At 51.8% G+C, this 26,639-nt stretch overlaps 2 protein-coding genes across 4 annotated transcripts in view; both read right to left on the bottom strand.

The window, feature by feature from the left end:
- Positions 1,202-25,850, bottom strand: DEF6 (DEF6, guanine nucleotide exchange factor). The gene is made up of 11 exons (XM_001929239.6): positions 23,486-25,850; positions 13,207-13,347; positions 12,421-12,606; positions 10,550-10,786; positions 10,317-10,463; positions 5,840-5,948; positions 5,359-5,657; positions 3,859-4,025; positions 3,549-3,747; positions 2,006-2,096; positions 1,202-1,804 (listed from the first exon to the last, which is right to left on the bottom strand). Exons 1-11 carry the CDS (start codon positions 23,579-23,581, stop codon positions 1,581-1,583), a joined length of 1,896 nt encoding a protein of 631 aa, XP_001929274.1. The 5' UTR covers positions 23,582-25,850; the 3' UTR covers positions 1,202-1,580.
- The window catches only part of ZNF76 (zinc finger protein 76), a 31,192-nt gene continuing 29,869 nt past the window's right edge, over positions 25,317-26,639 (bottom strand). For 2 of the 3 annotated variants that reach the window (XM_021098617.1, XM_021098618.1), the window contains one exon: positions 25,319-26,168. In XM_021098617.1, the coding sequence (XP_020954276.1) occupies positions 26,064-26,168 (105 nt within the window). In that variant the 3' untranslated portion in view covers positions 25,319-26,063. Of the gene's footprint in view, positions 26,169-26,639 lie in introns of all 3 variants that reach the window. The other variant, XM_021098616.1, reaches the window with a different exon arrangement.

Below are 26,639 nucleotides of genomic sequence, written 5' to 3'. Positions count from 1 at the left end.
ACTCCTTTGCTATCTTGCCCCACATCTAATCAATCTCCACATTGGATTTCCTTGATCACTCTCAAATCCACCCCTTGGGGCCTTATCACATGAGCACCGCCTTACGCTGGCTCTAGTCATCTCCTAGCTGGACTAGAGCAGTAACCATGTCTCTTTGGTAACCCTTCTCCCCACAGCTGCCTGAATAGGTTTCTGTGGGGGGCTTTTTAGGGCTGTCCTGTAGCACATGGAAGTTCCCATTCTAGGGGTCAAATTGGAGCTGCAGCTGCTGGCCTACACTACAGCCACAGCAACGTGGGATCCTTAACCCACTGAGCAAGGCCAGGGATCAAACCTGCAACCTCCTGGTTCCTAGTCAGATTCATTTCCACTGTGCCACAAGGGGAACTCCAAAAAAAAAAAAAAAAAAAAAAAAAGATGTTAAGGCATTCCAGTCATGGTTTATCGGTAACGAACCTGAGTGAGCAGTGCTCATGTGACAAGGCCCCAAGGGGTGGATTTGAGAGTGATCAAGGAAATCCAATTTGGAGATTGATTAGATGTGGGGCGAGATGGAAAAGGAGTCAAAGGTGAGCATACAGGTGGAGGATACAAAGGCTGTCACCATGGCAATAGCCATGGGGACAGAGATGGAGGGATAGATGAGGGTGCGGAAGGAATGAAAATCTACTGGATCTAATGATGGGTTTTGCATGAAGGGATGAGAGGGAGTGAGCAAGTCATCCTAGATTCCCAGATCTCTGTTTAGATAACAAGGCGAGTCAGACAACATAGGAATAGAAGCAAGTGTGAAAGGCTTTGGGCAATTACCGGACTTCTCTGAGTCTCAATTTCCCCACATGTAAAATAAGAAGAATGATATCCACCTCTTGGCGATGCCACAAGAATTAAATAACCTGGGAAAGTGCAGGGCATAGAACAAACTCTCAATAAACACTTTGGGGTGATAGCAATAACTGTGCTTGCTTACCGGCCAAGCACTTACCCTTCATAACAACACTATCAGGTGGGTACCATTATTATCCCTATTTTACCAACATGGGCACTGAAGCACAGAGAGATGAAGAAGCTTGACCAAAGTCACCCAGTCGGGTACCTGGCAGAGTGTACTTTCCTAGCCACTGCTTTACACCTTACTCCCTCTGGGACCTACAACTGGACTTGAGGGAGGAAGAGAGAAAAAGGTAGGAGAGACGGAGAGTAGACCTGATCAATCATTTATTCCAAGACTAATTTTTATTTGGAAATGCGCCTCCAAAACTTGGTGGCAGTATGGGGACAGATGGCCCCTGGCTTGCTTGTTTACTCTCTTTCCCAGCCCAGGGTATAGGATCCTTGGGGTTAAGGCACAGGTTCAAGTTCTCGAGGGTCAACACCTCCGACAGACTCAGTGGTCTGGGGCCTGGGGCTGGTGCAAAAAAAATGAACCAAGTTCTACTCTGGACTGTTTCTCGGTCAGAGGCCCTGGGCCCTTGGTACCAGGACTGCGGCTCCTTCTGCAGCGGCTGGTGTCACCCACAGGCCAGCTGTGGCCAGGTCCTGGTAGGCACGAAGATGGGGGCCAAAGAGGCTAGCAGAGGTTAGTTTTCTGGTGCTGGGTCCCGTTTATCTTCCTGAGGGGTGGAAGCTGCGATGGGAGCCTCTTCTCCGCCATTGAGGGACTTCTGCTGCTCACTGCTGCTGGGTGAGGGGGTCCTGTTGTCACGGGACCCCCAGCGAGTCAGGCGCTTTAGGGAGGAGTCTCGGCGGGCAAGTAGAGGGTGCTGGAAGCCTGTGAAGGAGCTGCTGGTGGTGGGACGCTTGTCTGGCAGAGAAAAGGCAGGTCTCAGTAAGGAGCAAGGTGCATGCAAAGGGGAGAAGTTGAGGGACCCTGCCTCAGCCCTTGTAGGGGAGGAGAACCCCCTGGCTTCGGTTCTGTGCTGACTCTGTGGGCCTGAAGTATTCCTTCCTCCCTCCCCTCCCCCTCCCCGCTCCAGGGAAACTGCCGGGGCCTAACCCTTCTCACCTCCAGGTTCAATTGGATGCATGAGCCGGTTCATCTGGACATTCCAGTGTTTCACATTGGTACTGGCCTGGCGCAACTTGCGCTGGGCAGCCTATGAGGGCAGAACCAGTGGGGAGTGGGTCAGAGCCACTATCCAAGACAAGGCATCTTAACCTTCTCAGGTTCACTAGTCCCTTAGAGGCTGACAAATAATTTCTGGGGAAATTATTTCCCCAGAAAAACTCATGTATGTTCATAAAGAGTTATGTATATGAACAGAGTTGGTATCCAATTTCAGGGGACTAGGGGTTCCCATCGTGGCTCAGTGGTTAATGAACCCGACTAGTATCTATGAGGATTAGGGTTCGATCCCTGGACCCAGTCAGTGGGTTAAGAATCTGGCGTTGCCATGAGCTGTGGTGTAGGTCACAGACATGGCTCAGATCTGGCATTGCTGTGGCTGTGGTATAGGCCAGGAGCCTCAGTTCCGATTCAACCCCTAGCCTGGGATCCTACATATGCCATGGGTGAGGCCCTAAAAAGACAGAAATGACAAGAAAAAATTTCATGGGATTCATAGACCTTCAAAGGGTCAAAAATAATCATAATTTCCACTTAGGTTTTTCTTTCTTCCTTTTTTTTGGCTGTGACTGCAACATGCAGAAGATCCCCGGCCAGGAATCAAGCCCGGGCCACTGCAGCAACCTGAGCCATAGCAGTGATAATGCCAGGTCCTTAACCCACTGCACCACCAGGGAACTTCATAGTTTCCACTTATTAAGCAGCTAGGATGTGCTAATATCTATTTACCTATTTATTTATTTTTGCTTTTTAGGGCTGCTTCTGCAGCATATGGAAGTTCCCAGGCTAAGGGTCCAATCAGAGCTGCAGCTGCTGGCCACAGCCACAGCCATAGCCATATCTGAGTCAAGTCTAACAGACAGATTCAAAAGAAGTTAAGTGACTTGCTCAGGGACACACATGGAGCTCTAAAACACTGCATCACACCACCTCTCCAGGACCTAATGCAAAAACCTCTGCTCCGGTGCAGCCATTAGGTCGGGGGTGGGGGGGAATCACAGAGGAACTTTCCCTTTTATGATACTTATGTCTGTGTTTGAATTTTCTACAATGACCATGTATGCCAACGAAGCAAAATAAAATAATCAATATTAGTAAAAACACAACATGAAAAGTTAAAAAAAAGTCTGCTATGGAGATGTGAACTCCGAAGAGTAGAGCCAAAGTACAGGGATAGTAAAGCAGGGGCTGGGAGAGCAGGAGATTTTTCCCAGATTAAGAACAATGATTAAAAACAGCAGCTAATGTTTCTTCAGTGCTTACTACCTACAAATACCACGTCTTGTCACATTTATTCTTCATAATAAGGCTATTACCAATCCCCTTTCCTGGATGATGGCCTTGGTACTAGAGAAGTTAGGTAATTTGTCAGAGGTCACACAGCCAGGCAATGAGAGAGCCGTGGTTTGAGGGAAGGTTCCAGAGCCTGTGTGCTAAGGTGCTCACCTGTGTCCCTGCCTCTCACTCCACCCCAGGGCCTCACCTCCACGTCCTCGTCGGCCCTCTGCCGGTTCTGCCGCACCTCCTCCAGCTGTTGCTGCGCCTGCTGCAGGGAGCGGCTCTGCAGCTCCATCTCCTGCTGCAGCTCCTGCTTCTCCTGCTGCGCCTGCTCGATGTAGCGCTCCTGTTCCTCCTTCAGCTGCAGCAGCTGCTTCAGCTTCTCCTCCTCCTCCTCCAGCAGTCTGCCGGGCATGCACTGCGTCACCTCCACAGCCAAGGCACCTCTCAGGTGCTCAGCAGGAGGGCGGGTGAGGGAGTCGGGAGGGGAGCCAGAAGGGGTCCCTCAGGCCTACCTGGTCTGGGCTAGGCGCACGGCCTCCTCGTCCCGCCGGGCCTTCACCTCCAGGTGCAGGGCCTCCTGCAGCCTCTGCTGCATCTCCTCCAGCTCCTGGATGCGCTGCTGCTGCCGGGCAGCCTCCTCCTTCTTCAGCTCCATCTCAGCCTGCATGGAGGCCCGGGCCTGTTGGAGGATGTGGAGCCAGGTCAATGGGGGTGTTGGGGAGGAAGGTGGCAGGTATGCTGCCCTTTCCCCAGGGCTTTGCTGGACCAGCCCAACTAGATATCTCCGGGTGAGGCCCGGGGTTGTAGGGGGGGGGGTTCCTTCACATCAGGGTTTCCTGATCTGATCCCCTTCAGCAAGCCTGACTAGGTCAGATAATGATCAGTGAACAGATGGAACAGATGCTACATGGTGGAAAGGGTATCTAGTCATCTCCTTTTAGCACCAGCGTGAATAGTTATTATCACACATTACAGTATGTTTTATAATTATAATTAGGCTAGTGCTAGGAAGGGAGTAACTGTAATTATAATTGTTATGACAATTATAACTCATAGTGTTTCCTTAGTTGGTCCCCCCCATACCTCTGTAAGCCAGGTTCTATTGTCATCCACACGTCCCAGGTAACTGAAGCACAGAAACGCTAACTTGCCTGAGATCACAGGGTTCCTAAGAGGCAGGGCTCAACTGAATGCGTGTCTCTGACTCCAGATTTAGATCTCTTAAATCCTAAATCTGCCTCTATACTCCTGGTTTGTCTTGGCATTCATCACCCCTTCCTCTCATCCTGCGTTCCCCAAACTGGTTTCATTAAAAACTCAGATCAGGAATTCCCATTGTGGCTCAGTGGTTAACGAATCCGACTAAGAACCATGAGGTTGCGGGTTTGATCCTTGCTCAGTGGGTTAAGGCTCCGGCGTTGCCGTGAGCTGTGATGTAGATTGCAGATGCGGCTCGGATCCCGTGTTGCTGTGGCTCTGGTGAAGGCCGGCAGCCACAACTCTGATTAGACCCCTAACCTGGGAATCTCCATATGCCGCGGGTGCAGCCCTAAAAAGAAAAAAAAAAAGAAAACAAAGAGAGAGGAAAAAAAAGTTCAGATCAAGTCTAGTCCAGTTTAGGTCCAAACTTATACCCAGTCGCCTGATCCTGTCCAGGCAGCGCCTCTATTGAAGCCCCACCCCCAGCCACGGTCTTCGAACCCCGCCCGGCTCTGCACCCAGCACTCAGCTCCAGCCCTCGGGAGTCTCAGGCCCCAGCCCCGCCCCAATCCATCTCTCCTCGCAAGCCCTTCCTCGGCCAGGTTCCTTATCCTGTCCCACCCCTGGCACAGTCCCTGTCCCATACCCATCTTTCAAGCTCACTGACTCTGTCCCCCATCTTTCAATCCCCGCTGATTCTGTCCCTCATTCTGTATCCTGCCTCCACAAGCATCCCTCGTCGTGGCTCCGCCCCCAGGCGGGGTCTCACCAGGTCCATCAGCCCACCGCCTCCGCCCCGGGTGCGGCCGCACCTGCTCCGCCTCGCGCAATTGGCCCTCGAGCGCCTGCTGCAGCTCGCGGTGCTGGCTGCGGCGCCGCTCCTCCTCCTCCTGCAGCAGGCGCTCTGCCTGCCGCTGCGCCTCCTGCAGCAGCTCCAGCTCCTGCAGCTTCCGCTCCTTCTCCTCCTGTAGCTGCTGCAGCCGCAGCATCTCCTCCTCCTTGGCTGCCCGGCGCCGCTCCCGCTGCTCCCGCTGCTCGCGCCGCTTCTGCTTCAGGTCCTTGTGCAGCGACGTCTTCCCCTCTGCCTGCAGCCGAATCGCCATCTGGATGGCTGCAGAGGAAGCGAGAGGGGACCAGCTAGGGGCAGAGAGGCCTCGAGGTGGCCCCCTGCCAGGAGAGGGCTTTGGAGTCCCGCCTCGCGCTGGGCAAAGTGCTATCATCCCCCCCACACCCCTTTTCACAGATGAGACGACCGAGGCCCGGTCAGATTCAGGCCAACCGGCGAGCACCCACCAGCCGTCCACTCCTGGCGTTGGCGAGTGTCTGAAGCACTCATCTCGTACGTGCGGGAGGCCGTCTTCACGCAGAACATGCAGCGCTTCCCCTCTCGGTCGGGCAGCACCTGGGAGAGGGCAGGAGGCTCCAGACAGGCTGGCGTCACTGGGTTCAGGCCACAGCCGCCCCAGGGGGGCTCCAGCTCCAGCCCCTGCCCCTCCTGGCTGAGCCCCAGGGGAACCCCTCCCCCTCCGCCAGGAGCCTGCGTGGCCTGCTTGGGAGGTCGGGTATAGGGATGCTTGTGTCCCCACAACTTGGCTCTTTGAAGGTAGGACCGGTTTCCTCCTGCATGGAGCCTAGCACCTAGTGGCCTCCCAGTGTTCATGCAGATCACTGTCAAACATCTCCAGTGACAGTCACTACTGAGACCATCCATTTTCGCATGGCCCTGCCTGGCAAGAAAGTTCTCCATTCATTCATTCCACAGATAATTTTATCAAATCTCCTGAATGCCACTCATTGCTCTGGGCATTTGGGATACTGAGATGTGCCCAACAAACCAAATCCCTGCCTTCCCTAAGCTCACATTCTAGTGGAAAACAACAGCTACCCCATATTGAGCTTCATGGGTACTAGGGTCTGTACCAGGCAGTTTATGAAAGTGCCAATTTCTCACCAACACTTATTATTTTACATTTAAAACATTTGTTAGGTCCACTTTACAGAGAAAGAAACTGAGGCTCTAAGAGTCCAAGAACTTGCCCAATGCACACCGCCTGTTAGTGGTGGAACTGGATTTCTGCCTAAATCTGAGCTCTTTCCACAGTGACAGCTGTTTCCTTATGTGATAAAAATGGACAGGGCCTAGAAAGGCTATAATAATGTTTCAAATGTAAAACAATAAGTGTTGGTGAGAAATTGGAACTTTCATACAATGTTGGTGAGAATGTAAGATGGTATAGGCACTATGGAAAACTGTTTGGCTGTTCCTCCGAAAGGTAAACACAGAATTACCATGTGAGAGAGTTCCCCTTGTGGCTCAGTGGGTTATGAACCCAACTAGTATCCATGAGGATACGGGTTCAATCCCCAGCCTCGATCAGTGGGTTAAGGATCTGGTATTGCTGTGGCGTAGGCCAGCAGCTGCAGCTCCTGTTCAACCCTTAGCCTGGGAACTTCCATATAACACAGGTGTGGCCCTAAAATAAAAGGAAAAGAAAAAAAAATTACTATGTGATCCAGCAAGTCTACCCCTAGGTATGTACCTAGAGAAAAGAAAATACATATCCACCCAGAAACTCGCACCTGATGTCCATAATGGCATTATTCGCAATAGCAAAAAGATCGAAACTACCAAATATCCATGAATGGATGAGTAGAAAAACAAGATGTAGTATATCCTTACAGTGGAATATTATTCAGCCATAAAAAGGAATGAAGTCCTGGAGTTCCCGTTGTGGCACAGCAGAAATGAATATGAGTGGTAACCATGAGGTTGCAAGTTCAAACCCCGACCTTGCTCAGTGGGTTAAGGATCTGGCATTGCCATGAGCTGTAGTGTAGGGCTCAGATCCCATGTCGCTGTGGCTGTGGCCGGCCGGCAGCTGTGGTTCCGATTCAACCCCTAGCCTGGGAACTTCCATATGCCACAGTTGTGGCTCTAAAAAGCAAAAAAAAAAAAAAAAAAAAAAAAAAAGGAATGAAGTCCTGATTCATGCCACAACATGCTTGAAAATGTTATGCCAAGTGAAAGAAGCCAGGCACAAAAGGACAAATATTATATTATATTATTCCCTTATATGAGGCACCTGGAATAGGCAAGTTCATGGAGGCAGAAAAGCAGAATAGAGGTTATAGAGGCACTGAAAGGGAGGAAGGATGAGTTATCACTTAATAGGTGCAGAGTTTCTGTTTGACATGATAAAAAAAAAAAAGCTTTGGAAATAGATAACTGTGATGGTTACATGTGAATGTACTTAATACTACTGAATTGTAAAATGGTTAAAAAGGCAAATTACATTGTGAAGTATATGTTTATGTATTTTACTACTTTTTTTTTTTTTTTTGCTTTTTAGGCTGCACCTGCGGCATATGGGGGTTCCCAGGCTAGGGGGCGAGTAGGAACTATACCCACCAGCCTATGCCACAGCCATGGCAAGGCAGGATCTGAGCTGCGTCTTCCACCTACACCACAGCTGACAGCAACGCCAGATCCTTAACTCACTGAGCGAGGCCAGGAATTGAACCTGCATCCTCATGGATGCTAGTCAGATTTGTTAACTGCTGAGCCACGACGGGAACTCCTAATTGTTGTTTCACACCTCTAAGATAATGGGCAGGGCCCAGGGAGGAAAAGGTGTGGGAAGGAAGGAAGAATAGGGAGGTATAGAGTTGCCAAAGGGAATGGAATTTGGGTGAAGGAGAAAGATGTTTCGAGAGGATTTTTAGAAAAGTTTTGCTGGGTAATATGAGCCCTAAGCCATCTATCTCCTCTGAAATCTGGAGCAAAATCCACATTATTCACCCATGATTTTAGTATTTGATCTGTAGTTTTGGGTTTTTTTTTTTAAAGTACTGACATATGGAATCTAAAAACGAAAAACAAAACAAATGAACAGGAGTTCCTGTTGTGGCTCAGCGGTAAGGAACCCAATTAGTATCCATGAGGATGTGGGTTGATTCCTGGTCTTGCTCAGTGGGTTAAGGATCCAGCATTGCCGTGAGCTGTGGTGTAGGTTGCAGATGTGGCTCGGATCTGGTGTTCCTGTGGCTGTGGTGTAGGCCAGCAGCTGTAGGTCTGATTTGACCCCTAGCCTGGGAAACTCCATATGCCGTGGGTGTAAGCCCTAAACAGAAAAATAAATAAATAAAATTTTTAAAAATGAACAAAGCTAACAAAACATAAACAGAATTATAGATTCAGAGAATAAATAGGTGTTTGCCAGAGAGTAGGGTGGCAGGAGTGGAAAGGAAAATTGACAGAGATTCAGAGGTATGAACTTTCAGTTGCAAAAGGAGTGAGTCATGGGTATAAAATGTATAGCGTGAGGAATATAGTTAGTAATTATGATGACACAATTATCTTTGCATGGTGACATCTCATAACTAGACCTATCATGGTGATCAGGTTGAAATATATAGAAGTATTGAATCTCTATGTTGTGTAACAGGAACTAATGTAGTTATAGGTCAATTATACTTCAAAAACAAAACAAATCCGTAGAAAAACAGATCAGATTTGCAGTTGCCAAGGTGAGGGGGTGGGAGAAGGGGAACTGGATGAAGGCAGTCAAAAGGCACAGGCTTCCAGACATAAGCTAAGCAGGTACTAGGGTGCGATGTACATGATAAACATAGCACTGCTCTATGTTATATGTGAAAGTTCCTGAGAGAGTAAATCTTAAGATTACTCATCACAGGGAAAAAAATGTTCTATTTAATTTTGTACCTATATGAGAAAATGGATGTTCACTAAACTTGTACTAATCACTTTATGATGTAAGTCAAATCACTGTGCTGTACACCTTCAGCTTATAAGGGCTCTATATCAACTATATCTCAATAACGCTGGAGGAAAAAAAATAAAGTGTGTTACTTTTCCAAAAGAAAAAAAAAAAAAAGAGTGCTGACATGGCTAAGAATGGCTCTGAGGACTCAGATAGGCAATTGACCTTTGAACAATGCAGGGGCTAGGGGTGCCTCTGGCCAGGCAAAAATCCACATATCACTTTTGTTTTTTCTGCTTTTTAGGGCAGCAGCCGGGGCATATGAAAGTTCCCAGGCTAGGGGTCTAATCAAAGCCACAGCAACTCGGGATCCGAGCCTCATCTGTGACTTACACCACAGCTCATGAAAATGCTGGATCCCTGACCCACTGAGAGAGGCCAGGGATCCAACCCACGCCCTCATGGATGCTAGCTGAATTCGTTTCCACTGCGCCACAACGGGAACGCCCATGTATCACTTTAGTTAGCCCTCAATACCCCAGTTCTAGATGCAGATTCAACCAACTGCACACGGTGCAGTGCTCTTGTATGTGTTTATTGCAAAAAATCCATGTGTAAGTGGACTCATGAAGTTCCAGCCCCTGTTGTTTAAGGGTCAACTGGATTGAGGTTATACTCATCTAAGCAGAAATTTGTCACTGTGGGAATTTCCGTCGTAGCTCAGTGGAAACAAATCTGACTAGTATCCATGAGGACGCAGGTTTGATCCCTGGCCTCACTCAATGGGTTAAGGATCTGGCGTTGCTGTGGCTGTGGCTGTAGCCAGCAGCTGTAGCTCCAATTCAACTCCTATCCCGGGAAACTCCATATGCCACAGGCGCTGCCCTAAAAGACCAAAAAAAAAAAAAAAAAGAAAGAAAAGAAAAGAAAAGAAATTTGTCACTGTGGCTCTTCCCACCTGCCCTCCCCCTCACCCCCGTGCCTTCACACTACACAGGAAACCCTCTGGGCCTTGAGATGTGCTCCGCCAGTTCACCTGTCCCCCTCACCTCCACGCAGCATTGCGCATCCAGTGGGATGGTACCCCTTTTCTCCTTGCAATCTTCACTCCCAAAATAGCAGAGGCAGCTGGGCTGCAGCTGGAACCAGCGTTCTGCCCAGTTCCTCCGCAGGTGTCCTCGCTTCCACAGGTAGCCCTGCCAGCCAGAGCAAAGTCAGAGGCATGCCTGGCCCCCCTTCGCCCCTCCCTGGGGTCCTCCCCTTGTTCCCAGCTTGGCCTGACCTGCTTCAGGACGTCTTGGATGAGCTCCTGGTAGACCTCGTGGATGGCCATGCTGAGGGTGTCCCGCCCCACGCCTCGCAGACAGCGGCCCGAGTTGAAAAGCTCCAGGAACTGCCAGACGCTGAGCCCGCCGGAGCTCTGGGCTGCCTGGGCCTCCTGGGCCAGCAGCTCCTCCAGCTCCCCCAAGCCCACCTCCAAGCTCATGCTGCTGAGCACCTTCTTCAGCAGGTATTCCACCTGGAGGGTGAGGGAAGGCCTGGTGGCTGCCGCAGGCAGTGTTGCCGGTGCCAACACCAGGGGGCGCTCCAACACCAACATCAGGCTCCCAGGGCCTGGGCAGAGGTGACCAGGGACCAGGTTGAGGGAGGGGGTCAGAGGACAAAACACTGGTGGACACCTGGGTAGAGATTTGGGAGGGGGTCCTGGAACCCCACATTCAATTCAGGCATCCCCTCTCCTCCCTCAGCCCCACTCCTTCCTGCCTTGAATGAAGGGCAGGGTGAGGTGGGAGCTGAGGGCTGGGGGGCCAGGCAGAGGCAGCAAAGCATAGAAAATGTCAGAGGGGTTACAAGGGCCCCCTCATCCAACACCCTCACTTTGTAGATGGCAAAACTGAGGCTCAAAGGAGGAAGTGACTCGTTCTGAATCACACAGCAAGTTGGTAGCAGCCAGAACTCAATTCAAATCCACATCCCATTTGAGTCCTGATTCCAAGCCCCAAGCCCCAACCCTGGGGATCCTTCCCCTCCAGGAGGGCAAGGGGATTGGGGCTGGGAGTAAGCAGGGCAGGGACAGGAAACCTGTTACAGAGGAACAGGAAGTGGTGGTTGGGGTACATCCTGCTGCAGTATGTTCACACTGCATGTTGATCACAGCAGCAAGCAGCTCTCCGGCCTCCGAGAGGCCACCTCGCCCTGCCTGCCGTGGGTCTGACAAAGGTGTCCACCAGGTGTCTCAACAGATAGATACACGTCCCTCTACTGCCCCAGCAGCTTCAAGGAAACTCTCTCCAGGATTTTCACTCTGGGGGCTGCCACGTCTTGGCTGGGAGTTGCGGGGAGGGGGGGGGGGCACCCTTTGTTCTTTCCACAGACAGAAGCGAGGACATGAATCTGAGTGCAGTTAGGCCAGGACTTTGTGTGAACACAGCAGCCCCCTGGCCAGTGTACCCTGCTCTAAAGACCTAAATTTGCCCTGGTATCTTCACAGCTCCCAAGAGGGCTTAAGGGTCAGGAAAAGGCTTTTCAGGATGGGGGCAGGGGGGCGGGGGGTGAACAGAGGGAGGATGCAGGTCTACTGGAAAAGCAGCACCTGCCCTGGCTTCACCCATGAGGTGAGGAGGTAGAAGCTGGATTTGAGGCCTCTACTCCCAGGGTGCCCTCTCTGGGGCCCTGCGGTGAGTCTGTTGGGGCGCACTCCCCCCCCAGATTGGGGAAGATAGGAAGAGACGAGCTGAACCAGGGCCAGACCTGGTTGCTCCCTTGGAAAAACTGGAGCGATGTCCCCGGAAGGTCTCCATTCCCCTAACAGAGCACCCTCTCAGGCTGCCACAGTGCCTGAGGTCCTAAGTGTTTTCGTTTTGAAACGGCCAGTAATGCATCAGGCACTGACACCTCGGTGTAGACAGAATTTGCAGCCCGCTTTCCTACTGTGAGGGAAACTGGTTTTGGACCTCCTGGGAGAAGGTGGAATTGCTCGGCTGTGGGGCAGTGCTAAGCGTCTGGGGACAGCTGGGTGTGGACAGGTGCGAGCGCGGGGAGATAACAAAGAAAGGGGATGTGGGAAAGTGCCGAGGCAATTTGGCCTCCTTCATGGTTTTGCTGAGGCCTGGCCCCCAGTGATAAAGTGCCTGAGGTTGCCATCGCCCTCACCTCATCAGGAACCATGATCAGAGGGTACTTGTCCTCAGACAGGAAGTTGAAGAGACACCAGAGGCGGAAGGCATCCTGGTTGGAGAGCATGCTGTTCCCGTTGCTGTCTACCTGGTAGTTCTTCTTGGCCGTCAGGGTCCAGCACAGCTCATCAAAGTGCTCCTTAACGAAAGCCCCCTCCTCCACCTGCCACCAGACCCACATGTCAGCTGAGAAGGCTGCCCGGTCCCTGCTCTGCCACTAACCTGGCTCCAGCTGGCTTCTTAGGGTCGTCTAATCCCTGCTCCCAACCCTGACGAGTCGGGGCTCGAAATTGAGGAATCCCTGAGCTGATTATCAGGTAACTAGCTGGTTCCAATCACGCTACTGCCTCCCCCCATCCACATCCATCCAAGTCCCCGGCCAACAGAGAAACTGGCCCCTCAGCCCAGGGGAGAGAGAAGAGGAAGCCCAGAGGGGAGTGGATAGTCAAGAAGAGCCTGAGATGACAGTGACAGCTGAGAGGAGTTGGGGGATGGACAGCTGGGAGGACTGTGTCAGGTACAGGCAGAAGCCCAGCAGGGAGGGGGTGAAGGTCATGGGAAAGGTGGTGGCTAAGACAGAGATGAGACTGAGAGCCAGTTAGGAGGGGCAAGTGGCTGGCACGTGAAGGAAGGGGGTGGGACCGCAGGGATGGGCAGAGGGGACAAAAATGGGGGTTTGCAGGGGGAGGAGTTGGGGTGGCGGTGTATTGGTGTGCTGGCCAGGTTGGGAAGCAGGGAGAGCAGAGAGCTTTGAGGGCCCCACCTTGTCCAGGATGTACTTGTTGAGGTAGGGCATGTATCCTTGGCTGGACACAGGGCCATCGTCATCATCTCGGAAGTGCTCCTCCAGGGCCACGGGGTCGTGAGGGATGTGCAGGACTGTGTACAGGTTGTGGGACAGCACCTGAGACAGAGTGGCAGTTTGTCTTCCTGGACCCCAACCAAAACTGGGCCCAAGGGCTGTTCCCACCTTCCCGCTTGTCCCCTTCCATCCTGGCTAAGGCTTCTGCACATGGTATTCAGTTCAATCATAACTAAAATTCATCTGTAAAAATTATATGTGTGTGTTTATATACACCCAGGAGAATGTTATTCAGTCATAAAAAAAAAATTGAATGAAATCTTGTCATTTGCAACAACATGGGCATACCTTGAGGGCGTTACGCTAAGTGAAGTAAGTCCAACAGAGAAAGAAATACTGTACAATCTTGCTTATATGTGGATTTTTTTTTTCCTGCTTTTTTAGGGCTGCACCTGAGGCATATAGAGGTTCCCAGACTAGGGGTTGAATTGGAGCTGTAGCCACCGGCCTAAGCCACAGCCACAGCAATGTGGGATCTGAGCTGCGTCTGTGGCCTATACCACAGCTCATGGCAACGCCAGATCCTTAACCACTGACCAAGGCCAGGGATTGAACCCGCATTCTCACAGATACTAATTAGATTCTTAACCAGCTGAGCCACAACTGGAACTCCTACGTGGATTTTTTAAAATAGGGGGAAAAGAGGAGTTCACAGATACAGAGAACAGATGAGTGGTTTGAGGGGTATGGGGTGGGGAGTGAATGGGTGAAGGTGGTCAAAAAGTACAAACTCTGGGAGTTCTCTGATGGCCTAGTGGGTTGAGGCTCCTGCGTTCTCACCGCTGTGGCTCTGGTTGCTGCTATGCGGCGTAGGTTCAATCCCTGGCCCCGGAATTCCCATATAGTGCCTGTGTGGCTAAAAAAGAAAAAAAAAACCCAAAAACCAAAAAAAACCCCAAAAAACAAGAGAGAACCTGAAATAAATAAGTCATGGGGGAGTTCTTGTGTGGTGCAGTGGGTTAAGGATCCAGCATTTTCACTGGAGCAGCTCAGGTCACTGCTGTGGCTCGGGTTCAATCCCTGGCCTGCAAACTGTTGCATGTTGTGGGTGAGCCCCCCCACACACCAAAAAAAAAGAAGAATAAAAATTAAAAAAAGGAATTATGGTTCCGTCTGCTCTGCCCACAATTCCCACGGGCAACCAGGAGCCCAAAGGCACATTTGTTCCAGCGCAGCCTCCCATTCGCTCCCGCAGTGTGGGGACCCCGGGCATCCACATGCGCCCTCATGGACATTGCTTCCAATCTTTGCAGGGACAAGGTGAAGGCCAGTGAAACGGGACAATACCTGCCCTGCAGAGGGGCTGCGAGAGAAGGGTGAGATGAGTGTGCCAGAGTTAGGTCTGCACAGAGCAAATGTAAATTCTCTTCTTGTGTACAAAGTGCAATGTTTACCCAATTAACAAGATGCAAAAGACGGACACTACCAAGGACTGAGGAGGCTGTGGAGAAACGGAGGCTCAACATGCTATAGCTGAAGTGTGAAATGGGTCTTTCTGGAGGGCAAGTCTCTATCAAACATAAAATTGAGTTTGACTCCCATTTTTTTTGTTTGTTTATTTATTTCTTTTTAGGGCTGCACCCTCGGCATATGAAGATTCCCAGGCTAGGGGTCTAATTGGAGCTGCAGCTGCCGGCCTACACCACAGCCACAGCAACGCCAGATCTGAGCCTCGTCTGCGATCTACACCACAGCTCAAGGCAACGCCAGATCCCTAACCCACTGAGCAAGGCCAGGGATCGAACCTGCACCCTCAAGGTTCCTAGTCGGGTTCACTAACCACTGAGCCACAAAGGGAACTCTCACCTCCACCATTTTTAATCATTCAACCTGCAGTCACTCAAGGAAACAGGATTACCTGGACAAGAAAGCTCACTGAGACGTTGTTTAGAACAAAAGGAGCTGGATGGAGGTAGCCTGAGGCTCCTTCAACTGGGGACAGGTACACTGTGTCATCGACCCGTGGGTGGTTGAAAAATTTTACTTCTGCCTCATGTGTGCTCATGGGTAAGTGGTTTAACTTCCCTGAGACCTTAGTCTCCTCCTCTGTGAGGAAAATAAAGGGCCTGCTCCACAGGGAGTTGTGGAATGAAGAGCTTACGCACGTGGCCCATAGTGCAATCATATAAACTGCTTAATAACACTTGTAAGCTATTTATTTTTTTTGGCCACACCTGTGGCATGAGGAAGTTCCTGGGCCAGGGATGGAACCTGCACCATAGCAGTGATCTGAGCCACAGCAGTGACAACACTGGGTCCTTAACTGCTAGGCCACCAGGGAACTCCAGTTGTGAGCTATTTTTATTACTATATTTGTATGAACAGACATGGAAAGATATACATACTATACTGGCAGATTTTAAAAAAGCATGCTGTAGAATGAAATATTTGTAAGATATTATGTGTGCAGAGATTATATTGAACGGTATTAAACTGCTATTTTAGTAGGTCAAAACAATCAAATGTCAGCAATTTCATATAGTTCAAGCTAATATGCTTATTTGTACATAGACAAAATCTAGAAGACTCAGCAAACTGTTAAGCTATTATCCTACCACCCACCCACCCCTGGGGGGGGGAAGGAACTTTCACCTTTTTTTTTTTTGCCTTTTTAGGGCTATACCCGCATATGGAAGTTCACATGCTAGGGGTCAAATTGGAGCAGTAGCTGCAGCAAAGTGGGATCCGAGCTGTGTCTGTGACCTACACCAAAGCCACTACACCACAGCAACAGCCACAGCAACACAGGATCCTTAACCCACTGAGCAAGACCAGGGATCAGACCCACATCCTCATGGATACTAACTAGTTCCACAGCAGGAACTCGAACTTTCACCTTCTTTAACACTATTTTTGTCTTTGAACTTTTTATATCAGTGAAACATGTTTTATAATAAATTTCAACTTCTTTAAAATTATATTCTTCTGCACCAGAAGCATACAATATTTTCATGGCAAGAATTTTCAGCTACAGAGATGAAAAACAAAGGGTGCCATTAAGCACTGTTATTAGTGTACCATGCTATTACACTGTTCTGTAATAACATTCTTTTGCTGTTCCCTGTTTGTGTGAGCATTTCTGGGTGTTCCCTAATCCTTGAGGGCAACGAGGACTCTAACTTCCACCCTACCACAGAGCTGGGTCCAATGTGCCCCACATGCTAAGCGTTTTTGACTAACTCAAGTCTAACTTAAATGCTTCCAGGGTTTCCTGACATTCTCAGTGTAAAATCTTAAGTCCTTCCAGAGACTTTGCTCTGCACCTTCTTGACCTCATCCCTCTTGCTCACTTCTCTCCAGCCATTCTGGCCCCCTTCACATTCCTCAAAAGGGCAGGGCACACTTGCTAAGGCCTCAGGGCCTTTGCATTTGCTATTCCTTCAGTCTCCTCCCTTTGATCTTTATTTAGATGTCACCTTCTCAGGAAGGGCTTCTCTGACGACCTTATTTAAATCTTTAAATCCCATCCCCTCTACCCTCCCCACTCTCTACCCTCACTTCTGCTTTATTTTCCTCCCTGTCCTGTATCTTCTTCCATCACATCATGCATGTTTTCTTATTTTGCTTATATTTTTTTTCCTGCTTTTTAGGGCTGCAACCACGGCATATGGAGGTTCCCATGCTAGAGCTCCAATTGGAGCTGTATCTGCTGGCCTACCCCTCAGCCACAGCAAAGATCAGAGCCGAGTCTGCAACCTACACCACAGCTCATGGCAACGCTGGATCCTTAACCCACTGATCGAGGCCAGGGGTCGAACCTGCAGCCTCATGGTTCCTAGTCGGATTCGATTCTGCTGCGCCATGATGGGAACTCCTATTTTGCTTATTATCATCTGTGTTCCCTGACTAGAATGTCAGCATCATAAAGGTGAGGATTTTTATGCTTTATTTACTGCTGTATCACTGTGTCGGGCATTTAATGGATACTCAATAAATATCTGTGGAATGAACTTAACTCTTCAAGGGAGAAGTAGGAGAAAATACGAAAGTCAGAAGGACATGGGCTGAACCTTTTTGAGCACATTAAGCTCATTGGGCCCCAGTTTTCATCTCTCTAAAAATGGAGTTCGAGGACCTAATGTACAAGTCCCCTCCGGCCCAGCAGCACCAGTTACTCGAACCGTTCCTCTCCTGGGTTTGTTGGCCATGCTCTCTTTGAAGACCTTCCTCACCTGTGCCTTTTGTCCGTGGAACCTGAGGAGCCCAGGGCAGAGGCTCTGACCCCTGTGGGCCATCGGGCGGCAGGACAAAGGGGAATTAAAGGCGCCGGACACTTGGGGCGCAGAACCTCTCCAGAGAGCTCCGCGGACCTGACTGCCAGGCTTCCTGTGCCCCGGGCAGCGAGGGCGTGGCCAGAGGAGGGTCTGCGGGGGTGGAAGCCAGCCTGCGCAGGAGCTCACCTGCTGATTTCTATCAACCCTTAGCCCTGGAGGCTGGGACTCATCACCATCCTTTTACAGATGAGGAAACCAAGGCTCAGGAGAGGGCAGGGGTCTCCTTCCTTATGGTCTGCCTCCACCGCCTGCTCCAGAGGCTGTGCTGCACTGGCTCAGGTTAAGCATCAGAATCACCTGGGAAGCGGGTTGAAACTGAAATGTGCTGAGGCCCACCCAGAACTACTGACTCAGAGTTTCCAGGGGTGGGGCCCAGGTGTCTGCGTTTTCACAAGCTTCCACTGGGTTCCCCCAGAGAGGACTCTCAGTCTCCCCCACCCACCCAGGCAGCCTCTGACCTCTGGCTGGGCAGCCACAGAGAGGCTTCATTTGTTCACCCTTTTCTCTGGAGGCAGGTGGTAAAGTAGTTCTCCTTGGGGGCTTGGGAGTTCCCTAAAAACTCAGTAGTGGAGATGGGTGCCTGTGATAGGGACGGAGCAGGAGAGCTACACAGGTAGTTGTAGAAGTCCCAGTAGGGGACCACAGACAGAGGGGGAAACATAGGGAACTTTGGGAGCCCACTGTAAGTTAATCCTCACCCAGGAAAGCCATCAGAACATTAGGGAATTGAGCAGGCTTGTTTAACTATAAAACCATAAATAAAAGCATGAAATAGGCCTCAGGGCATTAAGTGAAAGATAAAATGAGGCCTGCATTCAAGTTCAGCAAGATAATGATCCTTGAGGCCAAGGATAAGAATTTAAGGGAAAAATAGCATTACAAAGTAGGAGACCCTCATTATTTGGAAACCTGAGATGATTCAACGTATTTTAGCAGATGGTACCACCCTTCTGCTGATTTGAATAAGCGCCATGACAGTCCTAGTTTGACCTCATGGGATCAAATACTCTCTTACTCTATACAAAGGAGGAGCTAGTGATAGAAGCCTGCCTGAAGAACAAGGATGAAGGCAGTTTTCCCCCCTCCCCACCTTCCTTGGATGATAAAACTGTAGCCCACCTAATCCTCGGGGCAGAGCCTCCTTGCCTGCCCGCTTGCATCTCTCACAAGCATCCTATCTTAATAAATCTACTTCTTGCGCATCACTTTGTCTTTAGCTGAATTCCTTCTGGGCTGAGACACAAAGAACCTGAGCCTCAGTGAGTTCAGACACTAGGTGAGTGATTCCAATTAAAACAATGTGGGTTCAAGTCCTAATCTGGGTTTTGGCTGGGTTTGAGTGCCAGCACGTGGGTTCAACTTCCAATCTGGGCTCTGGCTGGGTTCTAGTCAGAGGTGTTTTTGGTTTCACCAGGACCGTGGTTCTGCAGTTCTCAGACTTCAGGAGTAGATGCAGATACAGAGTTTGGGAATCCCTAAAAGTGGGAAGCACTGGCTGCAGAGAGGGTGGCTAAGCTCTCCCTCCTAGATGGCCCGACATCTCTAAATGCAGCTAGGTGCTAAGTGACTCTTTTATTTTTATTATTATTGTCTTTTTTTGTCTTTTTAGGGCCGCACCTGTGGCATATGGAGGTTCCCAGGCTAGGGGTTGAATCAGAGCTGTAGCCACCGGCCTACACCTCAGCCACAGCAACGACAGATCTGAGCCGAGTCTGCGACCTACACCACAGCTCACGGCAATGCTGGATCCTTAACCCACTGAGCAAAGTCAGGGATTGAACGTGCAACCTCATGGTTCCTAGTCGGATTCATTTCCACTGCGCCATGACGGAAACTCCTTTTTTTTTTTTTTTTAAGTGACGACTCTTTTAAATTATATAGATCTTTTTTTTTTTGCAAAGTATGACATTTATTTATTTATTTATTTGTCTTTTTGCTATTTCTTGGGCCGCTCCCGCGGCATATGGAGGTTCCCAGGCTAGGGTTCGAATCGGAGCTGTAGCCACCGGCCTACACCAGAGCCACAGCAACGCTGGATCCGAGCCGCGTCTGCAACCTACACCACAGCTCACGGCAACGCCGGATCGTTAACCCACTGAGCAAGGGCAGGGATCGAACCTGCAACCTCATGGTTCCTAGTTGGATTCGTTAACCACTGCGCCACGACGGGAACTCCGATAAAACTTATTTTCATTGGCTAACTGGATAGCTTGGTAATCCCCAGTTCAGCCCTCGGGCTTTACAGATGAGAAACCAGAGGTTCAGAGTTGGGCAGTGACTTGCATAAGGTCACCCTGTGGAGAAGAAACAGCGGTCTAAGCCTATCCAGCTCTGAGTCAAATGCTCTGCACAGCACTGGATCATCCTTCTCCACATTCTACTTTTTGTTTGTTGTTTTTTCGGCCGTACCCTTAGCATGTGAAAATTTCTAGGCCAGGGACTAAAGTGAACCACAGCAGTGACAATGCCAGGTCTCTAAGCTGCCAATCCACCAGGGAACTCCATCCTCTACATTCGAGACTAAGGAGGCCAGCAGCAGGTAGGAGTCAGAGTAAAGCTGAGGAGCCTAGTTATCAGAGTCCTGGGCTGGAGCTGCTATTAACCTCTCCTCCACCAAGGAGAAGGTTGCTGTTCTTCTCCAGAAGGGGCAGTGCCCAAAGCTCAGAGACCCTCAGTGGGTGGGCAAGAGAAACTGGGAGCCCCAGTTAGAGGTTTAGGAACTTGGGAGACCTTAAACAGGCCAGAAGGGAAGGCCCGGGTTGCCCTCTCTGCCTTCTTGGCTCCTGCCAGTCAGGGGCAATGTGGGCCTCCTAAGGCCCTCATTAATACATGCAGCTCCAACCACATGCCCAATCTCAGCCCCCCAGGCCTGGTGGTTGGGGAGTGAGGAAGCCCCGCTCTCAGCTGATCACCCAGGAGGCCTAAAACCAAAGCTGCTCCCAGAGGGAAGAAGGTGTGGCCCTTAGGAAACCCATCATCCCCCAGGCTCCCCTCCTGGCAGCCCTCTGTGGGGATAGGTACGTACTCCTAGAGGCAGTTCTAGGGACCCTGCAAAAATGCACAGTCCTGGAGATCCCCTGTGGTGCAGTGGGTTAAGGACCTGACGTTGTCACTGCAGTGGCTCTGGTTTGATTCCCTGGCCAGGAAATCCTGGGAAGATGTTCTGCTGGAGATGTGGCCAAAAGACAACAAGAAAACCAACTCACAGTCCTCGACTTCTGAGAAATTCTGTGTTCAACCTACACCCATTGTGGGCAGAAGCGCCATCCTCCACTCCTACTCATCTACTTGTGTTTTTCTCAACCCACCTGGTCAAAGGCTAGTGGACTTTCTACAAGAATTCAGAGGAGTTCCCGTTGTGGCTCAGTGGTTAATGAACCCGACTAGCAACCATGAGGTTGCAGGTTCGATCCCTGGCCTCACTCAGTGCGTTAAGGATCCTGCCGTGAGCTGTAGTGTAGGTCGCAGACTCGGCTCAGATCCTGCATTGCTGTGGCTCTGGCGTAGGTCAGCGGCTACAGCTCCAATTAGACCCCTAGCCTGGGAACCTCCATATGCCATGGGAGCGGCCCAAGAAATGGCAAAAAGACAAAAAAAAAAAAAAAAAAGGATTCAGAGAAGAAAAACTCATCTGATCTCTCCCCCAAGCCTTCTCTTGTTCAGAGAAAACAATCCTGACCCCTTGGGTGCCTCTCAGAGGACTTGCTGTTCTTCCTCCTCCTCCGGCCTCATTACATTACAGTTCTGCCAGGACAGCAGCCCTTCTACCAGCCCCACAGGGGAGAAGAGGGACCAGCTTGCACTACGCTGGTGCAGGTCTCCTGTCTCTTCCCAGCTGAGGATGCCGCGGCCAGGGACAGTTTTAGTGAGGACAGGCTGGCCCCTACCCCCAAGATCTTCTCCCTTTCCACCAAGTCTTTTAGGGGAGGGAGGGTGCTGCTGGCTCTCATCTGCTTCTCCCTCTGCCTTCTGACCACTTCTCTATTGCTCTTGCTTTTCCGGCAACCCCACCCCCAACACTATCACTACTTCCTCCCATTCCAGTCTCTACCACTAGAGGTTTGAGGGAAAATTGCCTTCCTTATTCTTCTCTCCTATGACATGGGCCCTGCCATTTCTGCCCCCGCCTCGTCCAAGACTCCCACTGCTAGCTCAGATTCCCAGAGCAAACAAGTATTCTGATGAGTGGGTTGAAATCTACACTGATCCTGTGTGACCACAGAGCCTACTGGCAGTGGGCTCAGTTTGAGCTGTGATGTGGTACAAAGACAGCGGATGGTTCAAGTGTGCAAGCTTCTCGTGTAACCGTCCTTGCAAATACTCAACCTGTGGGGGTGGGGAACAGGCATCTGCCCAGTTAGAGGCCAAGACAGGCACTCAAACTAGGAAGCCTTTCTGCCTGATGGGACCAGGAAAGGGGAACCACCTGAGTGCTGTATGTTCCGTATATGAGGGGCCGCAGGTAAAGGAGCTGCAGAAAATGAACCTTGGAGGCAACAATCCGTGGAGGTTGGGATTGTTCCTGAAGGATATTCAAGGGGCAGAGTGGAAGGTGGATGTAGGGCATGGCGTTTCTGCAAGGATGGATTTAGGATGATCTGTTTTTCTTCTATTTGTACTGAAGACCTCACTAGATTACATCACGTGCAATAAAAGGATTTAAGTAGAACGTAGGGAAGAACCTGCTTGTTGGGAGATCCTCCCAGACGATCTAAGGTGGTAGTGGACCCTCCACTTGGGGGAGCCAAGGTCATTTATTGGATGCTCACACGTCTGGCTAAGGGGACTGTGGGATAGGATCAGTCCGGGACAGCCAAGTTCATCATGTCTGAGTTCCGAAAAGCAGGGGGTTGGAATGGGGCTGGGGTACAACGTCTGTCCTGTTCCATTCATCTCTCAGGTTTCCAGGGGCCTCCCAGTGGTGAGTTAGAATGGAGGTTTCCTTGAAACTGCACTCCTCCTGGGGGAGGGGGGAGGGTGGTACAGGGAAGACACCAGGCATCTGTGGCCCAGCCACACTCAATAAATACTTGTAGTGAATGAATGAACCCCTGAGGCAGGTCCCAGAGAGCTGAGGCCTGCCCTGCTTCTGTCTCCACGTCCCGGGCTCCCAGGGCCGAGGACCTTGTTTCTTCCCCACTAACTAGGGTGAAGATAGAACTAACCCAGGACTGGAACAAGGATGGAGAGAAACTTTTCAGCCTCCCAGGAATTATCTAAGACCAGGTAATGAACTTCAAGGGCAACCAAGGATGAGGTTCTTCCTGGGCTCAGAGTGTACCCTTTCCTTCCCTACGTGAGGTCTCAAGACCTAAGGGAAGAGGGTGTGCGGGGGTGAGGGTGATGGGGAGCTGAGCGGCAGTACCACGGGTCTTCAGTCCTGTCCCTGCCCAGCGCTATCCCGCCTGGGAGGCAGGGTCCAGAGGAGCTGCTCTCCAGCCATGGGCGGTGAGACTCAACCCTCTCTCTCAGCTGGAGAGGAAGTGACTGACAAGTACTAGCTACTGTCTCTCTTCGATGCCAGGAGGAAGAAGCAGGAAGGAGCAGGGTGCGTGCCTGAGCTTGACTCTGGGGAGACGTGTGCTCATCACACGGAGTCTGGGATGCAGTTTGGCCTGTGGCCCTCAGGATCCCATAATGCCACCTCTACACCCCCGCTCCCGACAGCTGGGGGCCAGGGCCCTGGGTGATGGCTCTGCACACACCTCTCTGGGGCCTCAGGACGGTGGGCAGCAGCACCCACCAGGCCATGAGGCCCCACTTACCCAGTTCGGGCCGCCACCCCTCCTGGGCCTCTGGGTAGCTGGGCACCCCTGGGAGGAGCTGAGGCCACGCCTAGCCCCCCGGCGGCGGGGGCTGGGATGAGACCGTCTGCCCGCCTCCCCTGCGCCCCGCGCTCCCCTCACCTTGAGCTGAGACTTGGAGACCTTGCCGCTCTTCTCCACGTCCAGCGCGGTGAAAGCGTACCAGATGGACTTGAGCAGCTCCTTGCGCAGGGCCATGGCTGAGGCGCCTGCCCGGCCCAGGGGCGGCTCTGACACTGAGATCCGGTTTCAGGAAATGCAAACGGCTGCAAAGACCGCAGAAGGGCCGAGGCGCGGAGCGAGAGCTCCACCTGCCTGCTCCTTCAGGCTCCCCACGCTGGCGGGACTGGCCTGTTGCTCTGGCGGCTCAAAGCAGCCCCACTCCGGGATCCGGAACCGGGGAAAGCCCTGGAGAGCTAGAGGCCCGGTTCTACTCAGCCTGGTGCCCTGGGTGAGGCCCTTTAGGAGTCTCTCAGCCCCAGAGCCTTCTGCATCCTGCTGGGCTCCCAGAGGCAGCTTGCGGAGGGAAAAGTGGGCCTATTGTGGCTATGGGGTCAAACATCCTGCAGCACGTCCACGCTCACAGGTGGGACACTTTGGATAAGTACCTCCACCTCCCTGAGCAGTTTCTCTGGCAAAGCAGAAGTGCTCACCTGGGAGAGCTGTAAAGAGGTGCGGAGCGGATGTAAAGCAGAGAAGGCGCTGGAGACAGCACTTCTTTTAGGGGCACTAACGTTACTGTGGTGTTGGGGCCTCTTGGGTGGCATCAAACAGGCAACAACACAAACCTGAGGCGGGAACCAGGCTGGGGCACCTCCAGGTCAGGACATGGCCTGGATTCACCACCTCCCCACCCTCTGGGCTTTGGTGCTAATTGGCACCAGAGCAATGTCCACGCTGGGGCCCCTGGCCCAGATCTGGAGATTCTGAACTCACAGGGGTGAGCCCAGCCTCAGGAGGGCTGGGAGTCAGAGTGCTCCACACCGGGGCTCCCATTTCCTGAGGTCCAGCACCTGGAAGGGCTGGGGCCTCCTCCTGCCCGGATGCTGAGAGAACCTGCTCAGGGACCTGGGATACCACTCCCTGGGGACATAGCTTAGGCCCTCTGCTCCCAAGAAGCTGGTGGCAAAAGTAAAAGGGAGATTGCTGGGCACCCTAGGAGAGGAGGCCTGCACTGGGGGAGGGGGCCGATCTCCTGGGTGGCAGTATGAATACGGGCACATCCCCCACAGGGAAGGGAGGAGATGAGGCATCTCCAACTCCTGCAATGTTCTCAGGCAGGAGGGGGTCCAGCTGTCAGGTACCTTTCCCTGCCTCCTCTCCTTCCCACCAGGGGCCACTCTGGTCCTACCACATACTCTTCAGGGCACTCTGACCGTGGCTTGGGAATTCCATAGCATGGCCCCAGACACCTCGGTGCCTGGGCACCCCAGACCTGGGTACCAAAGCCAGAACTTCAGCACCAGGGCAGCAGAGGCCTCAGAGACCCTGGGTACTGTGGCACAGGTACCCTCACCCCAACCTCGTGGAGCTGCTTTGCCTGGAGCAGTGGCTTGTGTGCTGCATATGGAGGGGTGGCTGGGTCTGGAGGGGCTCTGACAATATAACACAAGCTAAGGAGGAAAAGAGAGTTCCTCCAGGCCAAACATCCTGAGGCCTAAGATGCAACCAGGATGCAGAAGCAGTGTCACACTGGTCCTGTTTGGCCCTCTGAAGCCCACTTGCTCAGCTGGAGGCAGGAAACCTCTGGCAGCAACTCAGGGCTTAGGTTACAGCAGGGCTTCCTGCCCCCAGTGCTCCTGGTGGGAGAATCCCACTGTCTGGCACTGAGACTGAGTGAGGTCTGTGCCTGGGATACAGGGCCAAGAGCCTGATTTGACCAGCCCTCCAAAAGGGCCCAAAGCTAAAAGGAGGGAGGAGGGAGGGACCCAGATGGAAACTTGGAACTTTTATTAAATACTCATTCACCCATTTGCCACCACCATCCAGAGCAGGAAAAAAAAAATTATCAAAATGGAATAAAAAAAAAAAAAAACAAATCATACCCAATCCCCAGTATGTACAAGGTCACTCCCTGCCTCTCCCACAGAGGTTGGCGAGTAGCTGGGGGTAGGGGGCTGCGCACCTTTTTTCCAGCCACAGGCCCCTGAGCATTTCTGACTGCAGTGGCAGGAAGTCCCTGCTGCCAAGTGGCCAGGCTCTTGGCTGGCCTCCAGAGAGGAGGTTATTGCTGGGAGAGGCAGGGCTGGGCCTGCTCTGCCCCTACTGGGCTGAAGAGCTGTTGTACCCTCTCCCCTGGTGGCCAGTGACCAGTCAGAGTGGAGGACTAGTCCCAAGAGCAGCCCCAATCGCCACCCGAGAAGGAGTGGACTGAAGGCAGGAAGTGTGTTTTCTAGAGAGAGGAGAGGGTGCCCAGCTGATTTGGGGGGGCGCCCAGTGCAGCCTGGTGATCAAGCTTGTCCTCCTTACTCCTGAGGATGACGTATGCCCCCGATTCCAGCTGCCTGGCCCTCCTCTTGGGCAGGGCGCCTGTACCCTTCAGGCTGTTTTCCTGCTGCCTTCTTGCCCTAGAGACCGACATGGCACCTTCCACGCATCAGCCACAGCCTGGGCCTTGGAGGCAAGGATGCCTGTGTGGCACGGTACCACTAGCATGGTGTGGGACGCAGCCTTCTTGGGCTCAGCAGCCGCTCTCTGACTCTGTGGGCTCCAGGGTCACAGCCCCCTGCTGCATGGCAGCGGTGGCCACGCTGATGGCCTCCTCTAAGGTCTGCTGCTCCTCCAGCTGTGGAAAAGAGGGTGGAGAAAGAGGCAAGAGTGAGACCCTCCCCCTAGACTCCAGTGGTAGGAGATGTGGCTACTTTTCGAATCTCCTCCACCCACCCTGTGCCACCCACCTAAGTCCTGAGTAGAGTCCAAGGCACAGGGGTTCCCTGATGGAACCCTGTAAGGCTAGGTGTGGCGAGGGGGGCCGCGCAAGAGTCCCAGGTCAGAAAGGGAAGCTTGCTCACTGAAGGGGAAGGACTAGATGGAAAGGACCTTAGTAATCACCTACTTCAGCCTTTTTATTTTCCAGATGAATAAACAGGGACATGAAGAAATTAAGAGCTTAGACCACCAGGTACTCGATCATCTGAGTTATCCTGAAGGTCAGAAGGGGCTTCATCTCCCTGCCCTAGTCAAGAAAGGGCCCGAGACAGGCGCATGGATGTAGGCAGAAAGGGATTTGTCATCTGAAATTGGCTCTTTTTGGGCC

The sequence above is a fragment of the Sus scrofa genome, chromosome 7 (assembly GCF_000003025.6).
Source record: "Sus scrofa isolate TJ Tabasco breed Duroc chromosome 7, Sscrofa11.1, whole genome shotgun sequence".
NCBI classification, from domain to species: Eukaryota; Metazoa; Chordata; class Mammalia; order Artiodactyla; family Suidae; genus Sus; species Sus scrofa.
This window is presented reverse-complemented; position numbering and strand designations above follow the sequence as displayed.

Bases quoted from the DNA above. Each gene is read 5' to 3' on its own strand.
- DEF6 (XM_001929239.6), bottom strand. From the start codon at position 23,581: ATGGCCCTGCGCAAGGAGCTGCTCAAGTCCATCTGGTACGCTTTCACC. The intron at 12,607-13,206 runs GTGGGGCCCTCA...GTCTGGTGGCAG, and splicing joins ACAAGTACATCCTGGACAAG to GTGGAGGAGGGGGCTTTCGT. The intron at 3,748-3,858 runs GTAGGCCTGAGG...CATGCCCGGCAG, and splicing joins GTGCGCCTAGCCCAGACCAG to ACTGCTGGAGGAGGAGGAGG.